The 21,321-nt window shown below is 39.2% G+C and overlaps 1 protein-coding gene across 1 annotated transcript; it reads left to right on the top strand.

The window, feature by feature from the left end:
* The first annotated feature begins 12,289 nt into the window (after positions 1-12,289).
* Positions 12,290-20,890, top strand: LOC109034369 (uncharacterized). Its single transcript, XM_072303680.1, has 5 exons — positions 12,290-12,509; positions 14,685-14,870; positions 15,852-16,141; positions 18,537-18,798; positions 20,449-20,890. The coding sequence occupies exons 1-5, from the start codon at positions 12,375-12,377 to the stop codon at positions 20,656-20,658; spliced, it is 1,083 nt and encodes a 360-aa protein (XP_072159781.1). The 5' UTR covers positions 12,290-12,374; the 3' UTR covers positions 20,659-20,890.
* Positions 20,891-21,321: the final 431 nt, after the last annotated feature.

Raw genomic sequence — 21,321 nt, 5'->3', positions numbered from 1 at the left:
GTGTTAGCCACCCCGTAAAAGGAGTAGATTTTACCCCATATTCATATCATACCTATAGACTCCAGAACCGAATCGCACGCCAAAATTTGTAGGTAACAATGTAAAAACTTTAGAGTTCTCTAGAATTTTGCGCTCCTAGACCGGGGCTTAGGCAACCTGAATGGCAAATCCGGCCCTGGATACACTGAAAAAAAAAACCTCTGTGTATTTACTAACAAAAGGGTAAAATTACCAAGAATTCAGGGTTCTATTTGATCCCAGTTTTTTCTTGATAAAATTACCATTTATGGAATTGGTAATTTTACCGAAAAATCTCGGTAACATTATTGAACTTTCTCGGTAATTTTACTGGACCTTGGTAAAAACGCCAATATTTTTTATCGACTGTGGTAGAATTACCGAGATAAAATGGCAAAGTCAGCCGTGGATATGAGCCATGAGCCATATTGCCTTACCTACTACTGCCGTGCTAAGGAAAAACGCCGTATGAACATTCGAGAGTCGCCAAATTTCCTTTGATAAAATGTTTATCTTGGAGGAAAACTGTCGATATTTTTCCTTAAAATTGTAGGACTTTTTATAGATCAAATTGCGAGCAAAATTACCTGAGAAATTGGAAGAAAAGTATTCACAAATTTTCTGGATAATTAATGATTCGTCGAAGAATTTTGCAACGCTTGAGTGCTCATACGCTCCTATTGCCAGTCATACCTAATACTCAACCAGCTCCTCTGCCACCGATCCAGCGGATGACACGCAGAACAGCCATCAAAATCGCAACCGCACACCGAGCTCCTTATCCTTAACCCATAATTTCCCAACGGCGAGAGAGGTCCTATTCCTCATACATCCACCGCCTCGTTATATCGCGCCATGGGTCGTCCTCTCCACGCCCGCGGGGGTGTGAGTCGCGCACGGAGAGGGCGGGGGGGGGGAGGGTCTCACCTGTCGAGGCGCCCACACGACGACACGACCGCATCCCATTGGCCGAGCGCCGGCCGGGCCACGCCCCCTGTAACCTGCGCACGACCGCGCCGCGCCCAGCGCCAACTGCATCCCGCACAACGCCCCCCTCCCCCTCCCCACCGCAGCCTCCCAAAGCTCTCGCGATGCAACTTTATGCTCCGCGGCATGGTAAGTGCTCGGTTTATGAGCCGACGCTGCCCGTCCGGACGTGAGTCAGTGGCGTGGCGTGCTTTGCGATATATCGATTTATCTACCATTTAAACCTATGGAAAATAATCGATAAACAGAGTGTTCGTAGCGAACGCCTTAATATTCGATTCTTTACCATAGGTTTAAATGGGGAAATATCGATAATCGATCACTCACGCCTCGCCACCGACGTGAGTGATGATTTCGGGGGAGAAACCGCGTATGTGCACGTTGCGGCTCGTTAGCACGTACGCGGTTTTTGTGAAACTTCGAGGTTGGGTGTTGGTGGGGGCGATCTGGCAGCCTGGTGTCGTTTTAATTTTTCGCTTTTTTCGCCCTTTCCTGACTGGGCTCTGCGCCGGGTTTAATGAGCGTTTTTACGGTCGCGGAGCACATAAATGCTGCAAATGATCCTTGCGCTACGGGAGGCGTGGAAGGCTTCGGTTTGCCTTTCGTGCAGTGCCCGAGCGCGATGAAATGCTGAGTCCGTGCCTTTGCCTGATTGCCGGAAATCAAACTCCGGCTGCCTTTCCCTCTGCGTGGCCTTTCAGACCACGCCGTTGGAAAAAATATTCCTCCGCCACTGAAAAAAAAAATTCGGTGTATTTAATGAGGATAGGTGTTTTGGGTATATTTTAGAGTAGTCTTTATAGAGTTGTACGTATTACATATTTTATTGAAAGAAAACAGAGAACGTGGTCCGACGAGGAGATGTGTTGGCGAACTAGCTAACAAGGGGAAGGGGCTGCTATACGCAGGTGCTTATCAACATTGAAATAAGACTCGCAGTATGAGTCGCCATAAAGCGACGTTGTCAAGATTATGATTAATTCCAGGGTTCAACAGTATTTACTAAGAAAAGGGTAAAATTACCAAGAATTCAGGGTTCTATTTGATCCCAGTTTTTTCTTGGTAAAATTAACATTTATGGAACTGGTAATTTTATCGAGAAATCTCGGCAAAATTATTGAACTTTCTCGGTAATTTTACTGGACCTTGGTAAAAACCCCAATATTTTTTATCGACTGCGGTAGAGTTACCGAGAAAAAATGGCGTTACTGGGAAGTGATTACCAATAAAAGTGGTATTCTTACCTGAAAAAAAAAAACAGTAAAAATACCGGTTTTTAGGTAAGCTCACCAGTCTGTCTTGGTAAAATTACCAATAATTGGTAAAAAAAAATGTGAGATGATAAAGGTACCAACGGACCGTGGTAAAAACGCCGAGAATTTTTTTTCAGTACGTTCGTTACACCTATACTGCCGTGCTAAGGAAGGACTCCGTATGAGCCTTCAGGCGTTGCCATATTTCCTTCAAGAAAAAACCGAATTTACTGAGAAAATTTTGAATATTTTTCCTGAATTTTTTTCAGTCAATATTGTTCACGATTTGATCTAAAATATTGAGAATTTCAACGGAAAATATGCATAACTTTACTCAAAAATACATGTACTATTGGGGGAAATTTGGCAACTCTCAAATGTTCATACGGCGTTTTTCCCATGGCAAGGTAGTATAGGGGAAGATCGAGTTTACTTTGACCATGGGTCGTATTCAAAAGTGGTTCGATATATAGCTTCATGCAATATAATAAAACTTAAACTCAAACAAAAATTGTAGGATTTTGTTGTTGGTAAATTGGAAAGTTTTTTTTCTTTCTTTCTTTTTTTCTTTATTTTTGGTTTGCGTCAACGAAGCTGGTTTCCAAAATCTGCGCGACACCTCAATCCTTAGAGAGATATCTGCTGTAATATACTGAGTGTCCGTCACTTTTTGGAAAAATTTCAGTTTGCAAGTTCGGAAAACTAAAAATCAGAAAATTACCTACAAATTTACTGTTCATCGCCACTATATACTCAAAGGAATAAGAAATCCATCAAAAAAGACCCGTTCTCCCAGATTTCTGAAATTTTGCAATCTTTTTGAATGGAGGTATCAATAATAGAGAGAGAAAAATCGGATTCAGAAAATGAATTGCAAACGAGAAAAGGAAACAAAATCTCTCATTTCTTGGTAATGTTCCATAGTAATTTCTAATTTTGTCGTATTTCGGTGATACAAGAGACAATACCTTCAATCATTCTGCAAAAATTATCTTTTTGCGAAATACAATCCTGGCTTTAGCGCCCTTAAACTCCGGCCTTAACGGTCGAAACTGCAGTAGCGGCACAGGAAAGCCGAAAAACCTAACGGGGACGCTACTTCAATATTAAACTTCCATCGCCTTGCTAAGGCGCAGGGATGCAACTATTTGAACTCTCCGGAACGCGTGAGGTATCACGCTTCAATTGAAGGCGTTTACGAATCTTATGTATTTACATGACGAGATTTTCCAAATTTTTTTGCATTTTATTGTGGATTTGAGTTCCTTTTATTTTTTAGTTACATTGCTCCTACTGCTTACTTTTTAATTATTCTGCAAAGAATATCCACTTGCAAAACTACAACCCACGTTTTAGCGCCCTTAAACTACAGCCTGAACGGTCGAAACTGCAGTAGCAAGTTGGGAAAACTAAAAATCGGAAAATTCCCTACAATTTCACTTTTCATTGCCATTATATACTCAAAAGAATACTAAATCCATCAAAAAAGACCCATTCTCCCAGATTTCTAAAATTTTGTAATATTTTTGAATGTAGGTATCAAAAAAAGAGAGAGAAAAATCAGATTCAGAAAATAAATTACAAACGAGAAAATTCGACAAAATCTCTCATTTCTTGGTAATGTTCCATAGTAATTTCTAATTTTGTCGCATTACGGTGATAAAAGAGACAACACCTTTAATCATTCTGCAAAAATTATCTTTTTGCGAAATACAATCCTGGCTTTAGCGCCCTTAAACTCCGAGCGTCGGAACTGCAGTAGCGGCACAGGAAAGCCGAAAAACCAAATGTTTTGCATCATACTGTAGATTTGAGTTCCGTTTATTATTTAGTTAAATTACTCCTGCTTCTTAATCTTCAATTATTCTGCAAAAATTATCTATTTGCGAAATACAATCCTGGCTTTAGCGCCCTTCAACTACGGCCTTAAAGGTCAAAACTGCAGTATTGGCACGTATGTGCCATTACTTTCCCTATGCATGTACGTTCTTTTCCAGAGGAGCCAGAATTTATAGTTCCAAATTGCAAAATGCAGTCAATTTAATATTGCAATTCGATTGTATTAGATCGCGACCTCATAATACTTAATTTCGTTGCACTGTGCCACGCTAGCAGGCATGGCTCGCGATGCGGTATGGGTGAAACTTTCTCGCCACTTTGTGCACGTACACGTACCTTTGTAACTCCTGTCTCTCCTTCATTTTTATTTGCCTCGTGCAAATTCGCTCTTCGTGTAATCTCCTGACTTCCTCATGTCGGGAGGGCAAGAAACTTCTCTTTACGATCCCATCCGAGCCGAAGTTACTCACCTGGAAGCTCTCGCGACGTCCCGTTGAGGAGTCAAACCTCTTTTACGAGCACCCTCTCAAACTCTTGTTAGTCAGCTCCTCTGATTCCCATTAGCCACTCGGAACGTGCGAAGGAGGAACACCTTCGTGCTGAGGAAAAACGCCCTATGAGCCGTCAGGCGTTGCCAAATTTCCTTCGAAAAACAACGAATTTGCAGGAAAATGGAGATGTTGCAAGTGTGAGAAATTTGCGATTTGACTATTGATTCTTGAGTAAAAGTTTGCGAGAAACACGATGGTGCCATCGGTTTTCTCTGAAATCAATTTCCAAGCTCAAAAAAAGCTCTCAAGTTGAAGCCAAAATGGAGGGGATATAAAGCTATCCTGAGAGTCCCCCTCTACATCAAGACAAACTCTCCATGCAAGATAGGGAGCAAATAAATTAGCAGTGATGCCGTGTTCTCAGTTTTAGAGTCCCCAAATAAAGAGGCAGCCCTGTCAATGTATTTGTTGAGGCCAAAATGGAGGGGATACCCAACGCTATCCTGAGAGTCCACCTCTACATCAAGACAAACTCTCCATGCAAAGATAGGGAGAAAATACATTGACAGGGCTGCCTCTTTATTTGGGGACTCTAAAACTGAGAACACGGCATCACTGCTAATTTATTTGCTCCCTATCTTGCATGGAGAGTTTGTCTTGATGCAGAGGTGGACTCTCAGGATAGCGTGGGATATCCCTTCCATTTTGGCCTCAACTTGAGAGCTTTTTTGAGCTTGGGAGTTGATTTCAGAGAAAACCAGTGGCACCATCGTGTTTCTCTCAAACTTTTACTCAAGAATCAATAGTCAAATCGCAAATTCCTCACACATGCAACATCTCCATCGTGAATATTCCTCCTCCGATTTTTCGGAGGGGTGGTTTATCCTTATTAAAGACGAACTCGACAGAATAAAAGACACGCAGCAAGTAGGGGCGGACTGGTAGTCGAAAAGTTAGGAGGAGACCTAAATGTAAGGGCCCCTCCTGTCATTCGGGGGCCCCTCTTAGAAGGTCCGAGGGCCCTCCCCCGGTAAATTTTGAAAATTTCACACTTTTTAAACACGTAGGCATTATTGGAGTTGGATACTACAGGATTCATTGGGGGTCCCTTCATCACAAATGCTGTTAGGGGGCGATCGTCTCCCCGCCCCCTGGCCAGTCCGCACCTGTCGGCACAGGAAAGCCGAAAAACCAAGCGAGGACGCTACTTTAATATTAAACTACCATCGCCTTGCTAAGGCGCAGGGATACAACTATTTGAACTGTCCGGAACGCGTGAGGTATGACGCCTCATTTGAAGGCATTTTCGAATCTTCTGTATTACAAAACGAGATTTTCCAAATTGTTTTGCATCATACTGTAGATTTGAGTTCCGTTGATTATTTAGTTAAATTACTCCTGCTTCTTAATCTTTAATGATTCTTCAAAAATTATCTATTTGCGAAGCACAATCCTTGCTTTAGCACCCTTAAACTACGGCCTTAACGGTCGAAACTGCAGTAGCGGCACAGGAAAAAGAAAAAGAACGCGGGACGCTACTTCAATAGAAACTTCCATCGCCTTGCTAAGGCGCAGGGATACAACTATTTGAACTCTCCGGAACGCGTGAGGTATCACGCTTCAATTGAAGTTGTTTTCGAATCTTCTGTATTTACATGACGAGATTTTCCAAATTGTTTTACATTATATTGTAGATTTGAGTTCCTTTTATTATTTAGTTAAATTACTCCTGCCCCTTAATTTTTAATTATTCTGCAAAAATTATCTTTTCCCAAAGTACAATCCCGGCTTTAGCACCCTTTAACTCCGGCCTTAATGGTTGAAACTGTAGTAGCGGCACAGGAAAGCCGAAAAACAACGCGGGGACGCTGCTTCAATATTAAACTTCCATCGCCTTGTTAAGGCGCAGGGATACAACTATTTGAACTCTCCGGAACGCGTGAGGTATCACGCTTCAATTGAAGTTGTTTTCGAATCTTCTGTATTCACACGACGAGAGGTTCCAAATTGCTTTGCATTATACTGTAGATTTGAGTTCCGTTGATTAGTTAGTTAAACTACTCCTGCTTCTTAATCTTTAATTATTTTACAAAAATTATCTTTTGCGAAGTACAATCCTGGCTTTAGCGCCCTTAAACTACGGCCTGAACGGTCGAAACTACAGTAGCGGCACAGGAAACCGAAAAACAACGCGGGGACGCTACTTCAATATTAAACTTCCATCGCCTTGCTAAGGCGCAGGGATACAACTATTTGAACTCTCCGGAACGCGTGAGGTATCACGCTTCAATTGAAGGCGTTTTCGAATCTTCCGTATTTACATGACGAGATTTTCCAAATTGTTTTACATTATATTGTAGATTTGAGTTCCTTTTATTATTTAGTTAAATTACTCCTGCTTCTTAATTTTTAATTATTCTGAAAAAATTGTCAGTTTGCGAAATACAATCCTGGCTTTAGCGCCCTTAAATTATGCAAATTTTTTTGCATTATACAGGGTAGCCCAGACCTACCGTACCAGGCCTTTTTTTCGGTTAATTTGGTTCGCACGAAGTCCAGGATCGCGGGAATGAATAGGGAATCTACCCCAAGGAATCCGAATTTCATGGACCCAGAGACTCCCCGGCGCCCCTTGGGGGGTAAAAGGGGGGTCCATACTTTAAAAGTCAGGGTTTATGTCAAAATTTTGAAATTATTTCATCGGAATCAGAACGTACAAACATTTTTAACTTAAATCGACACCAAGAAATCCAAAATCGGTCCACCCGTGTCCAAAATACCGACCCCTTAAGGGCGGGGGACAGAGCCCCCTTTCAAAAAAATTCAAGTTCGTCAAATTGACGTGGAGACTCGGAAAAAATGTGTATTCATGGGTAAACGACCCCAAGGAATCCGAATTTGAGGGTCCCGTCGTCCTGAGAGACTTTTCTGATGGGGCAAAGGGGTAACCTCCAAACCGGTTAAATTTAAAAGTTCAGAGTCCCCCTGTTTCCCATCAGAAAAGTCTCTGAGGACAACGGGGCCCTCAAATTCACTTCCTTGGGGTCGATTACCCATGAATACACATTTTTTCCGAGTCTCCGCGTCAATTTGACGAACTTGAATTTTTTTGAAAGGGGGCTCTGTCCCCCGTCTTTAGGGGTCGGTATTTTGGACACGGGTGGACCGATTTTGGATTTCTTGGTGTCGATTTCAGTTAAAAATTTTCGTACGTTCTGATTCCGATGAAATAATTTCAAAATTTTGACATAAACCCTGACTTTTGAAGTACAGACCCCCCTTTTATCCCAAAGGGACGCCAGGGGGGCTCTGGGACCATGAAATTCGGATTCCTTGGGGTCGATTCCCTATTCATTCTCGCGATCCTGGACTTCGTGCGACCCAAATTAACCGAAAAAAAGGCCTGGTACCGTAGGTCTGGGCCACCCTGTATTGTAGATTTGAGTTTCTTTTATTATAAAGTAATATTATTCGTGCTTCTTAATTTTTAATTATTCTGCTACAATTATCTTTTTGCGAAATACAATCCTGGCTTTAGCGCCCTTAAACTACGGTCCTAACGGTCAAAACTGCAGTAGCAACACAGGAAAACCGGAAAACAACGCGGGGACGCCACTTCAATAGTAAACTTCCATCGCCTTGCTAAGGCGCAGGGATACAACTATTTTAACTCTCTGGAATGCGTGAGGTATCACGCTTCAATTGAAGGCGTTTACGAATCTTATGTATTTACATGACGAGATTTCCCAAATTTTCTTGCATTATACTGTAGATTTGAGATCCGTTTATTATTTAGTTAAATTACTCCTGCTTCTTAATTTTCAATTATTCTGAAAAAATTATCTGTTTGCGAAATACAATCCTGGCTTTAGCGCCCTTAAACTACAGCCCTAACGGTCAAAACTGCAGTAGCGGCACACAGGGGCGGACTGGTAGTTGAAAAGTTAGGAGGAGACCTAAATGTAAGGGCCCCTCTAAAAAGGTCCGGGGGCCCTCCCCTCGGTAAAATTTGAAAATCTCACTCTTTTTAAACACGTAGGCATTATTTGAGTTGGATTCTAAAGTACTTGAACTTTAAAATAACCCATTCTCAGGATTCATCGGGGGTCTCTTCATCACAAATGCTTATGGCGACCTTCCATGTCTATTAGAGACACATTTTCAAGGAATTCGGGGCCTTTTAGTGATTAAAAAGAATAAGAAAAGTACAACATTACGGGAAAAAACGATGACTCGAAAAAAATACGCCGCGAGGGGCCCCTTCGGGACCTCCGCGGCAAATTGTTAGGGGGCGATCGCCTCCCCGCCCCCATGGTCAGTCCGCCCCTGGCAGCAAGGATACTAAGCATCGTGTGTTCATTGCTGGGATAGAGTAAAAGTGACAAAACTACTACGCGCAACTATTCGTGCCCTTAAGTTGCTCAAAAATTGCCATCACGCTCATTGGAGGGGAACTCGCCAGAGTAAGGGACACGCAGCCAGTCTGCCAGTAACAAGTCCAGCAAGTTGGAAACATAGTTTTCTCTCTATTTAAACATATCGACGGTGTAAAGTCGGTAATCGCAGAACTCGGTTTGCGATGTCGCATACTTCCTGTCATATTTTACTTTGTAAACGGAAAACTACTCAACGGCAATTCTCCAAGACCGCCGTGGTTTTTCTTCTCTGTGCGAAGAAAATCAGGGCCGGATTTACCTACTTGCCGCCCATGGGCCGCCTGTATTTTGCCGCCCCCTTCTCATTCGTTTTGAAACATCAATGAAGACCATCAAATGAACGTGCCAGCGGGGGAGGGGTGCATAAGACGCGTTTACTGGTGTTGAACACATTTTTTGGGAAAGCCCTGTCAACACTACTAGCAAAAGTTCACGGAACTTTGCGCGAAAGTTAAGTTTCGTAAACCTATCTCTGTGTGGACAAGGCCTTCCATTCATAAGAAATGAACGAAAAAATTATGAAAGAACAAACATAAATGTGGATCAATGATTTTAACTTCCGCCTCGCAGACCGCACTGTGTTTGCCGCAATGTGTGAAGTATTCGTGCAGTCTTGTAGGCGCTGATATGTGTTACACGCCGATCGCCGCGCCGAGGGCTTCTCCTTTTCATCTCAAGTCCTCGTCATCATTTCTCTCTAGGTAAGTCGCGCCGTCCCAGGCCAAATTGCGTGTTTGGTTTCTCTCTTAACTCGACTAATTAAAGGTGCTGTCTCTTGTATTTCTGAAAGACGACAAAATTAGAAATCACTATACTCTCAGAAAATTAGAGATTTTGTCGCCTTTTCTCGTTTGTAATTTTTTTTCTAAGTCCGAATTTTTTTTATACCTACACTTAAAAAAATTCCAAAATTTGCCGCCCCCTATAGATTTGCCGCCATGGGCCGCGACCAATGTGGCCACCCCTTAATCCGGCCCTGAAGCAAATTCTACATAAACTTCAAGGAATAATGTCTATTTGTTCTCCTTTAAACAAATAACATAGAGGCGGACATTTTCAGACAGCGGAAACGAGTTACATGATTGCCGACTTACACCGTCGATATGGAAATGAATCGATACTCGGGGGAGCAAGGCAGTGGCGTGGCGTGAATCGCGATATATCGATTGTTATGCCATTCAAACCTATGGAAAAGGATCGATAAACAGGGTGTTCGCAGCGAACACCTTAATAATCGATTCTTTACCATAGGTTTAAATGGCATAACAATCGATACATCGCAATTCACGCCACGCCACCGGAGCAAGGTGCTGCGACAAGAATCGATTACTTACCTTATACATAACACAGGTTTAAATGGTAAATATCCAATGTTGCCAACTTGCTGGATCTGTCTCAGCGCGCAGCAAGGAGGATTATCAACGTGTTATCACTGCCGCGACATAGCGAAAGCCACAAAACGCATGTGTCCCAAAAATTTTCATTTTTCATGAAATTTTACGCGTGAAATTCCATGCAAATTTTAATGAAATTTTCTGTCTCAGACTGTGAGTTTGGGCAGTTCAGTAATAATTGGATCGAATTTAACAGAAAGGAACCAACCCACATCAGCTATTGCCAAATTTAACTGGGCAATTCAATTTTTTACGAGAGAACGTTTCCGTGGACTCCTTTGAAAATTTTAAGGAACTGGCTTCGCACCATGGAGAAAATTCGCTGAAATGTGTACAAAAATCCGCACAACCGTTTTCATGTAAAAAATTGAATTGCCCAATTAAATTTGGCAATAGCTGATGTGGCTTGGTTCCTTTCTGTTAAACTCGGTCCAATTTTAGTTGGCCCAGAGATGGTGTAATGAAATTTCATGAAATTTTACATAAAGTTAGAACATTATGAACAATTCATTTCCAGAGATAGTTGCACGGTTCGAATTCAAAGGCATAGAAAAATGCCTCATTAATTCCGTGCAGATTTCCCGCCACATGCTGCTCCTCAGGTGCAACTACCAATCAGTGTTGAGCGCGGGAAAGTACGCGATTGGTGGATCTCTCGTTGACCCAAAGGCGGGAAAAATTAATTTCATTTTCTTGAAAAGTTGAATTTTGTATTTTTCCCGTTCATCAATTTTTTAGGGACTCGTATGCAGCTTGCCACAAGTTTCCGATACTTATTGGATAAGAAACTTCAAAATTTGACCCCAAATATTTTTTTTTTCATCTTTTTTTTATTTCCATATTAAGACTTGACTTATATTTTCCAGTGTCGAATTTTCAAAAATTTTACCGTGCTTTATTTTAAAGTTTCATGACATTTTGCAACTTGGAGCTAACTCGTACAACTTTTAGAAGGGATCAAGAAGGGATCGAAATTAGACAACGCAGCTTGTCGAAGTTCAACGTCATACTTTGTTGTTATTATGAAGTTAGGTTATGTTTTCTGTATGCGAGCGAAATGCGTGCATGTCTCCTTACTTTACTTAGGATTTAACTTTTGTACATTTTTTTCTGCAGTCTCGCGTTGATGTCATTGATTCTCTCATTTTTACTGTTCTTAAATACCTAGTTGCTCTGCTGCACGTAACTCAAATCTACGTGAATACTTTTTGACTCCTCATTTGCAGGTATGAGTAAGTGTTCATCCTCTGTTATCATCCACTGTACAGTTCAACCTTGCTACAAAAAAAAGAGAGAATACAAACTTCCAAACATTGTGAATTATATTAATCCATCTGTCGAGTCTACCGGAACAATATTTGTCATCCAGATTTCCATGTCATCATTATCGTCTCTGGACCTGGTCGTATCGACAACCTGAACCAAAGAGTTCTAATCAACTCTGCCGTTTCGGTTTGCAAGGGGCGTATTGTTAGCGTTATTCTCTTGAAGAAGTTGAAAAGGAGCGGAAATTTTGACATCCTGCTTTTTGAATGCATGTTGATAGTGAAACCACCACACCGCATATCTCGGTTTGTGACAATGCAGACTTCCTGCCATACTGTATGTTTTTAATTGGCAAACTACTAAATGTCAATTCTTGTTAACTCCTGTGATTTTCTTCTCTGTGGAGAGAAGACTCCATGAAAATTGGAATTACCCTCTTGAAATGGCATTGCATTGTCCTCCTAAAAAAAATAAAATAGGAGCGGACATTTTTACACACTGCAAACGAGATACCTACATGGTCTGATACTTTAACTGTCAATATGTTTAATTTTATTGTAGATTTGCTACTGCTCACCCAAGACACCCATTTCTCAATATTACCATAACTTAACTATAATTGTATATCACTAATTTCTTCTTTTACAGTAATTCATGTAGGTCAGTGAATAACTGAAGTACCCTTGAAAGATGAAGACTAGTGCCAAGGATGAACCGGTAGCATCTACCTCCAGTGCACCTGTGGCATCTACATCTAGCAGTATAAAACCTTCGACTTCCACCGGAGATGAAATTCAAGAAGGGATAAAGAGGAAGACCTTCAATGTAAGAACTTAATTTTTTAATCTTATACCTCTGTAGGTGACATCGTTTACAGTTAAGAGATTTTGCTTCATAACTTTATTTTGAAAGCTCAAGATACTGAGATGAATAATTTATACATACATATGAGTCGCTTTTATAGCGCTCTTTGGCGCTTTACGACGCCTAATCGCCACAAAGCTTGGTCTTCCCACAGGTCATCAGGGAGTTGACACTCCCTCATCTCACTCAACACCCCCTGTCGCCAACCTCTCACTGGGCGTCCCCTACGTCTCCTCCCAGGAGGAACCCAATCAAGCATCTTTTTTGGCAGCCTCTCTTCAGTCATCCTATTGACATGACCATACCAAACAAGTTGTTTGCTCATGATGTCGAACACGATGTCATTTTCGACTTCCATTATCTGACGCACTCTATCATTACGGACCCGATCTCTCCTAGAAATTCCTGCCGACCTTCTCCAGAAATCCATCTCCGTTGCTCTTAACATATCCTGTGTCCGTTTCTTCAGCTGCCAAACTTCACATCCGTATGTTAATATACTTTTGACTACAGCGTTGTATATCCTCCTCTTGTTATCTTTGGAAATCCGCTGATCCCAGAGGATTCCATTTAACATCGCTATAGCCTTCCTTGCTAAGGTGTTCCTTTCCCTGATAGCTTCATCCCTTCCATCCTGGGTCAACCGCACTCCCAAGTACTTAAAGTGCTCACAGCCTTTGATCTGCTGCCCATCCTCCAACTCAATGCTTTGCTGATCACCGCCAAAAGTCATCTTCTCAGATTTGGATATGCTGACTTCCAAACCCCACTTCCGATATTCTTCTACTAACTTGCGCATCATGTATTCCGCGTCATCTTGATCTTGAGCAACCACAACCTGGTCATCAGCAAAGCACAGAGTGAAAAGAGTTTCAAAATCACCCAAGGGGACACCCATACCAGAACACTTCCTTTTCCATTCCTTTAGCACACACTCGAGGTAAATTTTAAATAATGTTGGCGACAAACAACATCCCTGTTTTAAACCCTTAGTCACATAAAATCCCGCTGACAACCCCCCATGGTACTTAATTTTATATTAATATAATAATTTATTATTCTCCAAAATCAGAAATGTGTTTTTGTTTGGAAGAAGTATCTGTCGATTGTGTGTGGCTGGATCAAAATATTTCTTCTTTTCCTCTTTTCATTTAGCGTTCTTACTTTTCAACCCAAGTCGACAATAATTGCTCCATTTGAAATTTTGCTTCCGAAGGCTCAGTTCCTTATTCCTATCAATGGCCACACATGATAAAAATTAAAGGAAGGCGATCTACCTTGATTGCTTAGTCACAACTGAAGCCATATTGTACAGCCAGCAGATGAGGAGTTTTTAACTTAGGAGAAAATTGCGCTTTAAGTTTTCAAAACTGTACATTTTTATGCCTGTAAAGCAAATAGGGTTCGGTTGAAGAATTCATTATTGATGGAATTCTTCTCTAAAAAATTAGTTCTAGAACTTAAAATTTGAAGCAATTGTCAATTGAAGTAAGGTGATTTTTAAAAAAGACTACCTCTGCTGTTTTTACGGATAACTCTTTTTAAAGGAATAAAATAAACCAAGTACTGAACTAATGTAAAAGAGGTAAAGCAATTACAACAAATCAGCGCATGATCAATGTCAGTTTTCAAAGACTTTTGGGAAAAAATAAATATTAGGCTATTTTTAAGTATAAAAAAAGGAACAATTTATATTATCAGTCATCTCAGATGCGAAAGAAAATTGAAGATGTCGTCTCTCAATGGTAAATTTTAAGAATATCTAGCAAGTCTTATTCGTTTTCATTACTAGTGTAATGTGCCCATTATAGACGATCCTTATAGGGTTAAATGAGCTTCAGGTAATTATTTGGAAGAACAGCTATTGACAGAACAATTATTTTGACTTCCATTGTTGTATTACATACTTAAAATGCGGTTTTTTATTCATATCTCAATGGAAAATAATGCTAAAAGTCTGAAACTTGGTATTAACATTCTTGGAGGTTTGCAAATTGTAAAAAAGCAACATCCCTAATAATGACCGTTGTTACTACTGTTCATACAGTCATAGCTTCATATCTTTCTATTACTATTTTACTGTATTTATTTAGAAATTAGTTTTTAGCCTAAGCCAATGTGACTTCTTTATTTCAGTTACGAAGTCGTTCAGCCAAACCAAAAGAAGCTTCCTCGGCAAACCAGCAAATTAAACTAGAAAGTTCCGCAACAACACTCCTTTGGACAGATGTTGAAAAGCTCAATCTGATAGACAGTCTGTACAAATATGGAGTTGAGTCAAGACGCACTTACAACTGCCTCCCACAGAAGACAGAAGAACAGGTACTCTTAGTAGTTCTGATAATTTTTGGTATTTAAAATTGCGGTTTAGAATTGAACTCTCATCAGATGGTTGATTTTTGAGAGAGACAGAGGCCGTGTCTACTCATTGAGTTGCTTTTCTATGTCTCAAGTTTCTTAGAATCCAAATTGCGTTGTCATATTGAAACAGAAAGTGGTTCACTCTTGAATCACAATTGAAGAGGTGAGAGTCTAAGGAGCTAAATTGCATTGCAAAATCCTAAGTTTCACATGGCAACTTTTCTTTTTTTATTCATAAATATCTAGGTGTTTATCTCACTTAAAATATTCTAAGACTCTCTCGTCACTTCACAAAAAAATTTAAATAAAATTTTAACCATTCTTGAGTTAAATAACATAGTGTCAAATGAAACTTTGCTATATTGTGACGCAATGAAGCCACTTTGCGGGTCAATTTTTGAATCGTTATCGAATGAACTTGATCGATAAATCCCTATCTTGGCAATGCTACATAGCGATCAAGGTCATTCTATAACAATTCATCAAACCCGCTGGTTCTCACTCATTTAATTTATGAATTAAAAACTGAAAATTTTGTGTTTTGTATTTTTTATATCACTTAATTTATTGGTGAAGCATTTTCTCTGCAAGATTTACTCAAAAGATTTACAGACTTAGCTGCATGTTGCCTCAGAAAATCACCTATCTTAAAAAACGATGAGCTCGCTGAACACCGCTCCTGCGAAGACTCACCAAAACGAAACAAAATGTACTATGACATTGCAAGTTTGGCTCAGTGACTCTTCATACCTCCTAGTAATACTTCATTAGCAATAGAATCCAGACATTTGCACCGTTGTCAAGTTACAGCAAATTTCCTTTTTTTTGTGTGTGTGTGCCCCCTTGTAGATTATTTTCTTCATGACAGCTTTAGATTTCATTGTCAGTGAGTGTGTCTCTTCTGTTTTCACTTTTTAATGGTAGTTTCCTCATTATCCACAGATCAAGGGTTTTCTCAGGACTCGACAGCGTCTGGCTCGTGTGAAAAAGCAGATTCGTATCAATCAGTCAACCAAACGAAAAATGAGGCTAGAGACATGGGGTGTAGACCAAAATCTAGTGACTCCCCTCGAGGAGTGGGTCAAATATTTTTTTGCGAAACGAGCCGATAGTGAAGCCCCATCAGGGGTTAGTCCTGCGTTAATGATGCAGCTCCTGCCCACTACTTTTCTCATTTTATCACTCTTCGAGGCACATCCTGATCCTAAAGACTGCAAAGGAATCAATTATAGGTAAATATTCATCGTATTTATCTACATTTTAATGCCAAATTTGGCTGGCTAAGCTACACAGAACATGGTAAAATGATTGAAAAAAAAATCGAGCCACAAGCCAAAAATAAATTAAACAAGTAATATTTCAAATTGCATAGAGATGAGTAGTAATAAGTTTCTCAGAAATAATAATTTCTTGTAAGTTTTTTATTATTTCTCATCTCTATGTAGTTTAAAATATTACTTGTTTAATTTATTTTTGGCTTATAGCTCGATTTTTGTTTCAATTATTTTACCATGTATTGTAATTATCTTAGGCCAAAGGCTTTTGTTTGTCGAAAGTTAGGTTAAATTTCTTGAACAAATGCAGGGTGTCTACAAGTCTGGAATTTCCGGAAAGTCAAGAAAAAGTACTGATTTTTTAAGGGCGGTCCGGAAGTACTGAAAAAGTGAAGAAATTCCGCAAGAAGGTCCGGAATTTTTTGTCACTTTTGACTCAATTTAAGCGAGAAATTCAAATTTTTAAAATTTTTCGAAATTCGTCAATTAGAGGTCCTGAAAAAGTACTGAATTTTTCTATTGAAGAGGTACTGAATTTCTTAGGAATGTACTGTAAAAGTACTGATTTTTGGCCAGCCTGTTTTAGTAGACAACCTGAAATGGGTAACCAGACAAGGTCTGCTGCTGCGGGCTGATTGTTGAAATTGATAGACAAAGCTATAGACAAAGAATTAATAAAAAGGGATATGGAGGTATCCTATTGGTGGAAGCGGGTGGTTGCAATGGACATAGGAGGTAGGTAATAGACAAACTACCGGTAACCTACAATAGACCCCATAGTTAGTTCATCATATATCTTCTTAAGCCACCACCCATTTCAACCAATCGAATTGCTCCATAATCTCTATGTCTTCTTTATCTATCGTTTTGTCTATCAATTTCAACAATCAGCCTGCAGAACTAGAGGAAAACGTCTCATGTTTTCTTTTCAAAATCATATATGTAGATAACGATTCATGTCACGGGAAGCTTGGAAACCATCTCCTGACCGTGACATGAACAAAAAATGTCAACACAGATCAGAAGAAAGTTAGATCATACAAATAACGTCATTTGTATTTTTGCCTCTAACCAATCCTAATTATTGACATCTTAATCTTGTTTAGGACTTTATTTCCAGACTCTCTGTCGTGTGATTTATTTTCCTTGTGAAATTTTGAAGAGTAAACATGTTTTGCTAAGCTTTTACTCACACCTTGTCTAGTTGCCCATCGTGTCTACTTAATAATACAAAATAGAAAAAAAAATGTCAAATTGAATAAAAGCTGTCTTAGGCCTTAAAATGAAAAGAGCTCCTAAAAAACTTCACTTTATCAAATTTTACTTTTTAACACCATAGATCTAATACAGTTGTGTTGCATGCTGAAGGCTGAAGGTAGTATTCTATGTCAAAAGTCTGATCATCTCCTATGTGAAAGGTCATCCAGCAAATGAAGTCCTTAATAGAATTTCTTATGGATCATTAATGCTAAAAAAAATCGATTTATCTATTGAAGTTATTACACTCATCGAATCGATCCTTTTCAAGTTTTTAATAGTGATAACAGATTAGAACTGGGGAAAGGAAAGAAGAGATGTATGTCTTGTCGACCTGAATGCATCAATTATCAGTTGGCCCATAAGTTACCATATAAATTGAAGGGCTTGGAGGACAAAGCACATAAGTGCAGTTTTTGCTATTGTAAGAAATACATGTTTAAAGTTTCAAAATTACATGGAGCCGTATAGCAGGAAGGAAGTTTATACTCACTTTTTGATGCTTTAAAGTTGGATTTTAGTTGTGAATTTTGCACAGAATATACTTTCAAACTAGTTGTAGTTGAGCTCATGAATATCTTAATTGTTTCAACAACCCCACTTATGCGCTTGTCCTCCAAGCCCCTCAATTGATGTTGAATGATGCTTTGGCATATCAACAGTGAAACTGCAAAAATGCATATCTCTGTTGCGGTGTTTCGAAATCCCCGCTCCTATTTTATTTTCTAAAAAGGAGACCGAACCAATACCTAAGTTTGAAGTTTTTACAGAATATTCTTTAGAAAGAGAAGAAAAATCACTAAAATTTTCAAGAAATGACGTTCTTTAGTTTTCCATGTACAAAATAAAGTATGTCCGGAAGTCTCCAACATGCAAACCGAGATACGCATTCCTGCAGTTTCACCGCCGATATGTCTCTTCTTTTCTCCCTCCAATTCTAGTCTGAACCATCAGCCAATACACAGTTCGTCAAAATCCTTTTCTCTACAGGTATTAGCATTTCAATCCTACTTGGCACCACCTTTTCATTTTCTCTTCTCTTCCCCACTCTCCTGATGACGAATGGACGCTTATTATTGGTTTTGTACTTTTCCAGAGAAGTGTACGAGTTCCTGTACACAATCACGAAAGGAAATCCCATCAAAATGCTCCCAAAAGCCACTGCCAATTTCCTTTTCAAAGCCTTCTATGACTCCAGTAAATTTTATAAGGATGCTGCCCTGACCAATGAGTCCGGCTATTTAAACGCTGTGACAAATTCAATAGTGGAAAAAACTTCAGCTGAACCATCAGATACATCGGTGATTGAAAAACCAACCAAGTTCAAGACGTACCCAGGAAAAAGGAAACATCCTTCGGTGAGGATCTTCATGTCTTTCAATTTTCAGGGTACAGTGAAATCTCGTTGAGTTACACTACAGTTAAGAAATCTTGCCTAAGTCAAACATTTCTTCAATCCCTAGACATCGCCGTAAAGCGCGATGAAAAAAGTATGATTGAGACAAGTTTGTGGAAGTCACCGAGGAAGAAACTGCTTAAGTCGAAGAAAAATTTTCAGGAAATCCAATGAAAATTTGATTTTGATTGTAAAAATTCAAGAGAAAGGAGCGATTTTAAAAGGAAGAAACGTTTTTCATTAAGTTTATTATGACATCTGTATTTTTGAAGGAATTACAGAAATAATAGCTTCAAAATCTGTGACTTTTGATGTCCTCCGATGATTTGTTGAAAGTAAAGAGATTTTAATAATACACTTAAAAAATTTAAAATTTATAATCTATTATTGAAAAATTTGGAGAAGTTACTTAAAAAATCACTCATGATTTACTCGAAATTGCTGAGCTCGATTAACTTATTTTATACCAAGCGGTAAAGTAAGTAAGACTTAAGGTCGCTTAAGTTGAAAATTCTCTCCGACCCTTGACAATTTAACTCAGTGAGATTTCATTGTATGTATCTCTCTTTTGGAAGAAATTTTATAAAAGCCTGTTATCTGGCATGAATATCATAGATTACACCTCAAATTCTATCAACATGGTGGGCCTCCTGAGCAAAAATACTAACGCATGGCAAGACTAAGAGTAAACTCAGCTAAGAAATTGAGATGGTGAACTCTCTCTACAACATGGCTTCTAAAATTCTTGACCTCGCTCATTCCCTGCCTCTTCTGATTTTCAGGAGCTCATTCTCTGATGAGAAAGTGACGTTTTCTCCCACTTTCTGAGATTTTCTTGGAAAAACTTTATAATTCTCCGAAGTTCCTGTTAATGATAACTATTTTTTTTTCATCTCTTGGCCAATTCGTTGGCGCACATTTAAATTTTTAATTCCAAAAGCGTTTCCTCCTGATGTTCATGTCATCTGGTCAATGAAAACTTGTCCATTAGAAGTATGATTTGAAGATTCAAGTGTGTCGTCCAAGAGGTCAATAATGGCAGCTCAGGTGCAGTAACATAAACCTCAATATCAACAGGAGATTGCCATAGAGTTTAGATAATGAAAGTCCCTGAAATTTCCTTGCCACATTTCTGTGAAATTCCCTAGCAATTGAAGATATAGCAGATGGTTAAAAACCCATAAGTTGAAATAGTTTTCAGACAAAATCTGTTGTTCAAAACTTCAAACAGCAAATGAAGGTGACTTAACAATGTTTCCCTGACACTTTCGTCATTTCCGCTAATATTTCAGGTTTTCTCTGACTTTTTAAAATTCCCTGACTGCACGAATGCTGAAACAAAAGGCACCTAAAATTTCCTTAGAACTTGAAAACGGGTTGGTGTTGGTCTCGAAATGGTTGATGAAGAGAGTCCTAGTTTCTGGAGTAGATACTCTGCTTTTTCATCGAAAATTTTTCATTTTTGCATTTTCTGATGAACCCCAATTTTTCCCGGTCCTAGACACCATGGAAGAGCCTAACGGAAAACAGTGCATTTTTTCTACTCGTCATCACACTGATGGTATGATATCAATAAATTGCTCATTAATTATGCAATGGATTCATTTTGCAGGTCAGTGAAAAGGATGAGGCAATTCCAGAATTTGTATCAAAATTAATGAAGATTAATGCTGTGAATCCGATCCAAATTCCTCCAAAATATTTTCAAGTACCAAGGCTCAGCAGTGAACCTAACAAGATTATACCACGGCATGTTCATGCAGAGCGACGGAAATTGCAAGAAGTAGAAAAGTCTATTTCGCTCCCTTTTTTCAATGATTAAAATCATGTGTCCTCTTTTCTTTTTTAATTCGTGAAGTGCATTGAGTACAACTTCTATTCCTGAACCATATTTCTTCAAGAGAAGATGCAAATCTTGTTACTTTAGAGTTAAGATTCCTACCCTTTTTGCCTTAAGCTTATTTTAAGCTCCGAATTACCTTTTATATTGTTTTCGTTTTATGATACTTGACTGATACTATTGATTCTTTATAATAAATTGTTCCTCAAATCAACCTGATTAATTTTTTTCCTTCTGCTCTAAAGATGATACTTTCCGAAAATGGAAGAATGCATTTTGAGCGCTCATATGCACTCTTTAAGAAAATAGTTTCAAAAATATTGAGCAATGATCAATATTAGTTGATTAAGGCATGCATTCACGATTATATGTAATGAGTTTTGAACATGTAACTCCCTTAATCATCCTGCACGAAAATCTGGCCAACCCTCAAAGAATCTTTGCGCTGTTTTCATAGTTTCATCACCCAATACATAGATAAAAACAAACATGATAGCTCGGCTCAATTACCATACTTACGCTGAAACAACTCTGCTGTGTAATACACGTAAAAGTGCTGTATAGTGTTGTATGTATACCCTGCAATATTTATTTTATGCAAGTTCTTCAAATTTATAATGCAGGAATAGGAAGAGAGATAAACAT

The sequence above is a fragment of the Bemisia tabaci genome, chromosome 8, assembly GCF_918797505.1.
Source record: "Bemisia tabaci chromosome 8, PGI_BMITA_v3".
NCBI classification, from domain to species: Eukaryota; Metazoa; Arthropoda; class Insecta; order Hemiptera; family Aleyrodidae; genus Bemisia; species Bemisia tabaci.
This window is presented reverse-complemented; position numbering and strand designations above follow the sequence as displayed.

Excerpts from the sequence above, each read along its gene's own strand:
- LOC109034369 (XM_072303680.1), top strand. The coding sequence starts at position 12,375 with ATGAAGACTAGTGCCAAGGATGAACCGGTAGCATCTACCTCCAGTGCA. Across the intron at positions 14,871-15,851 it reads CACAGAAGACAGAAGAACAG|ATCAAGGGTTTTCTCAGGAC; the intron begins GTACTCTTAGTA and ends CATTATCCACAG. Across the intron at positions 16,142-18,536 it reads TGCAAAGGAATCAATTATAG|AGAAGTGTACGAGTTCCTGT; the intron begins GTAAATATTCAT and ends GTACTTTTCCAG.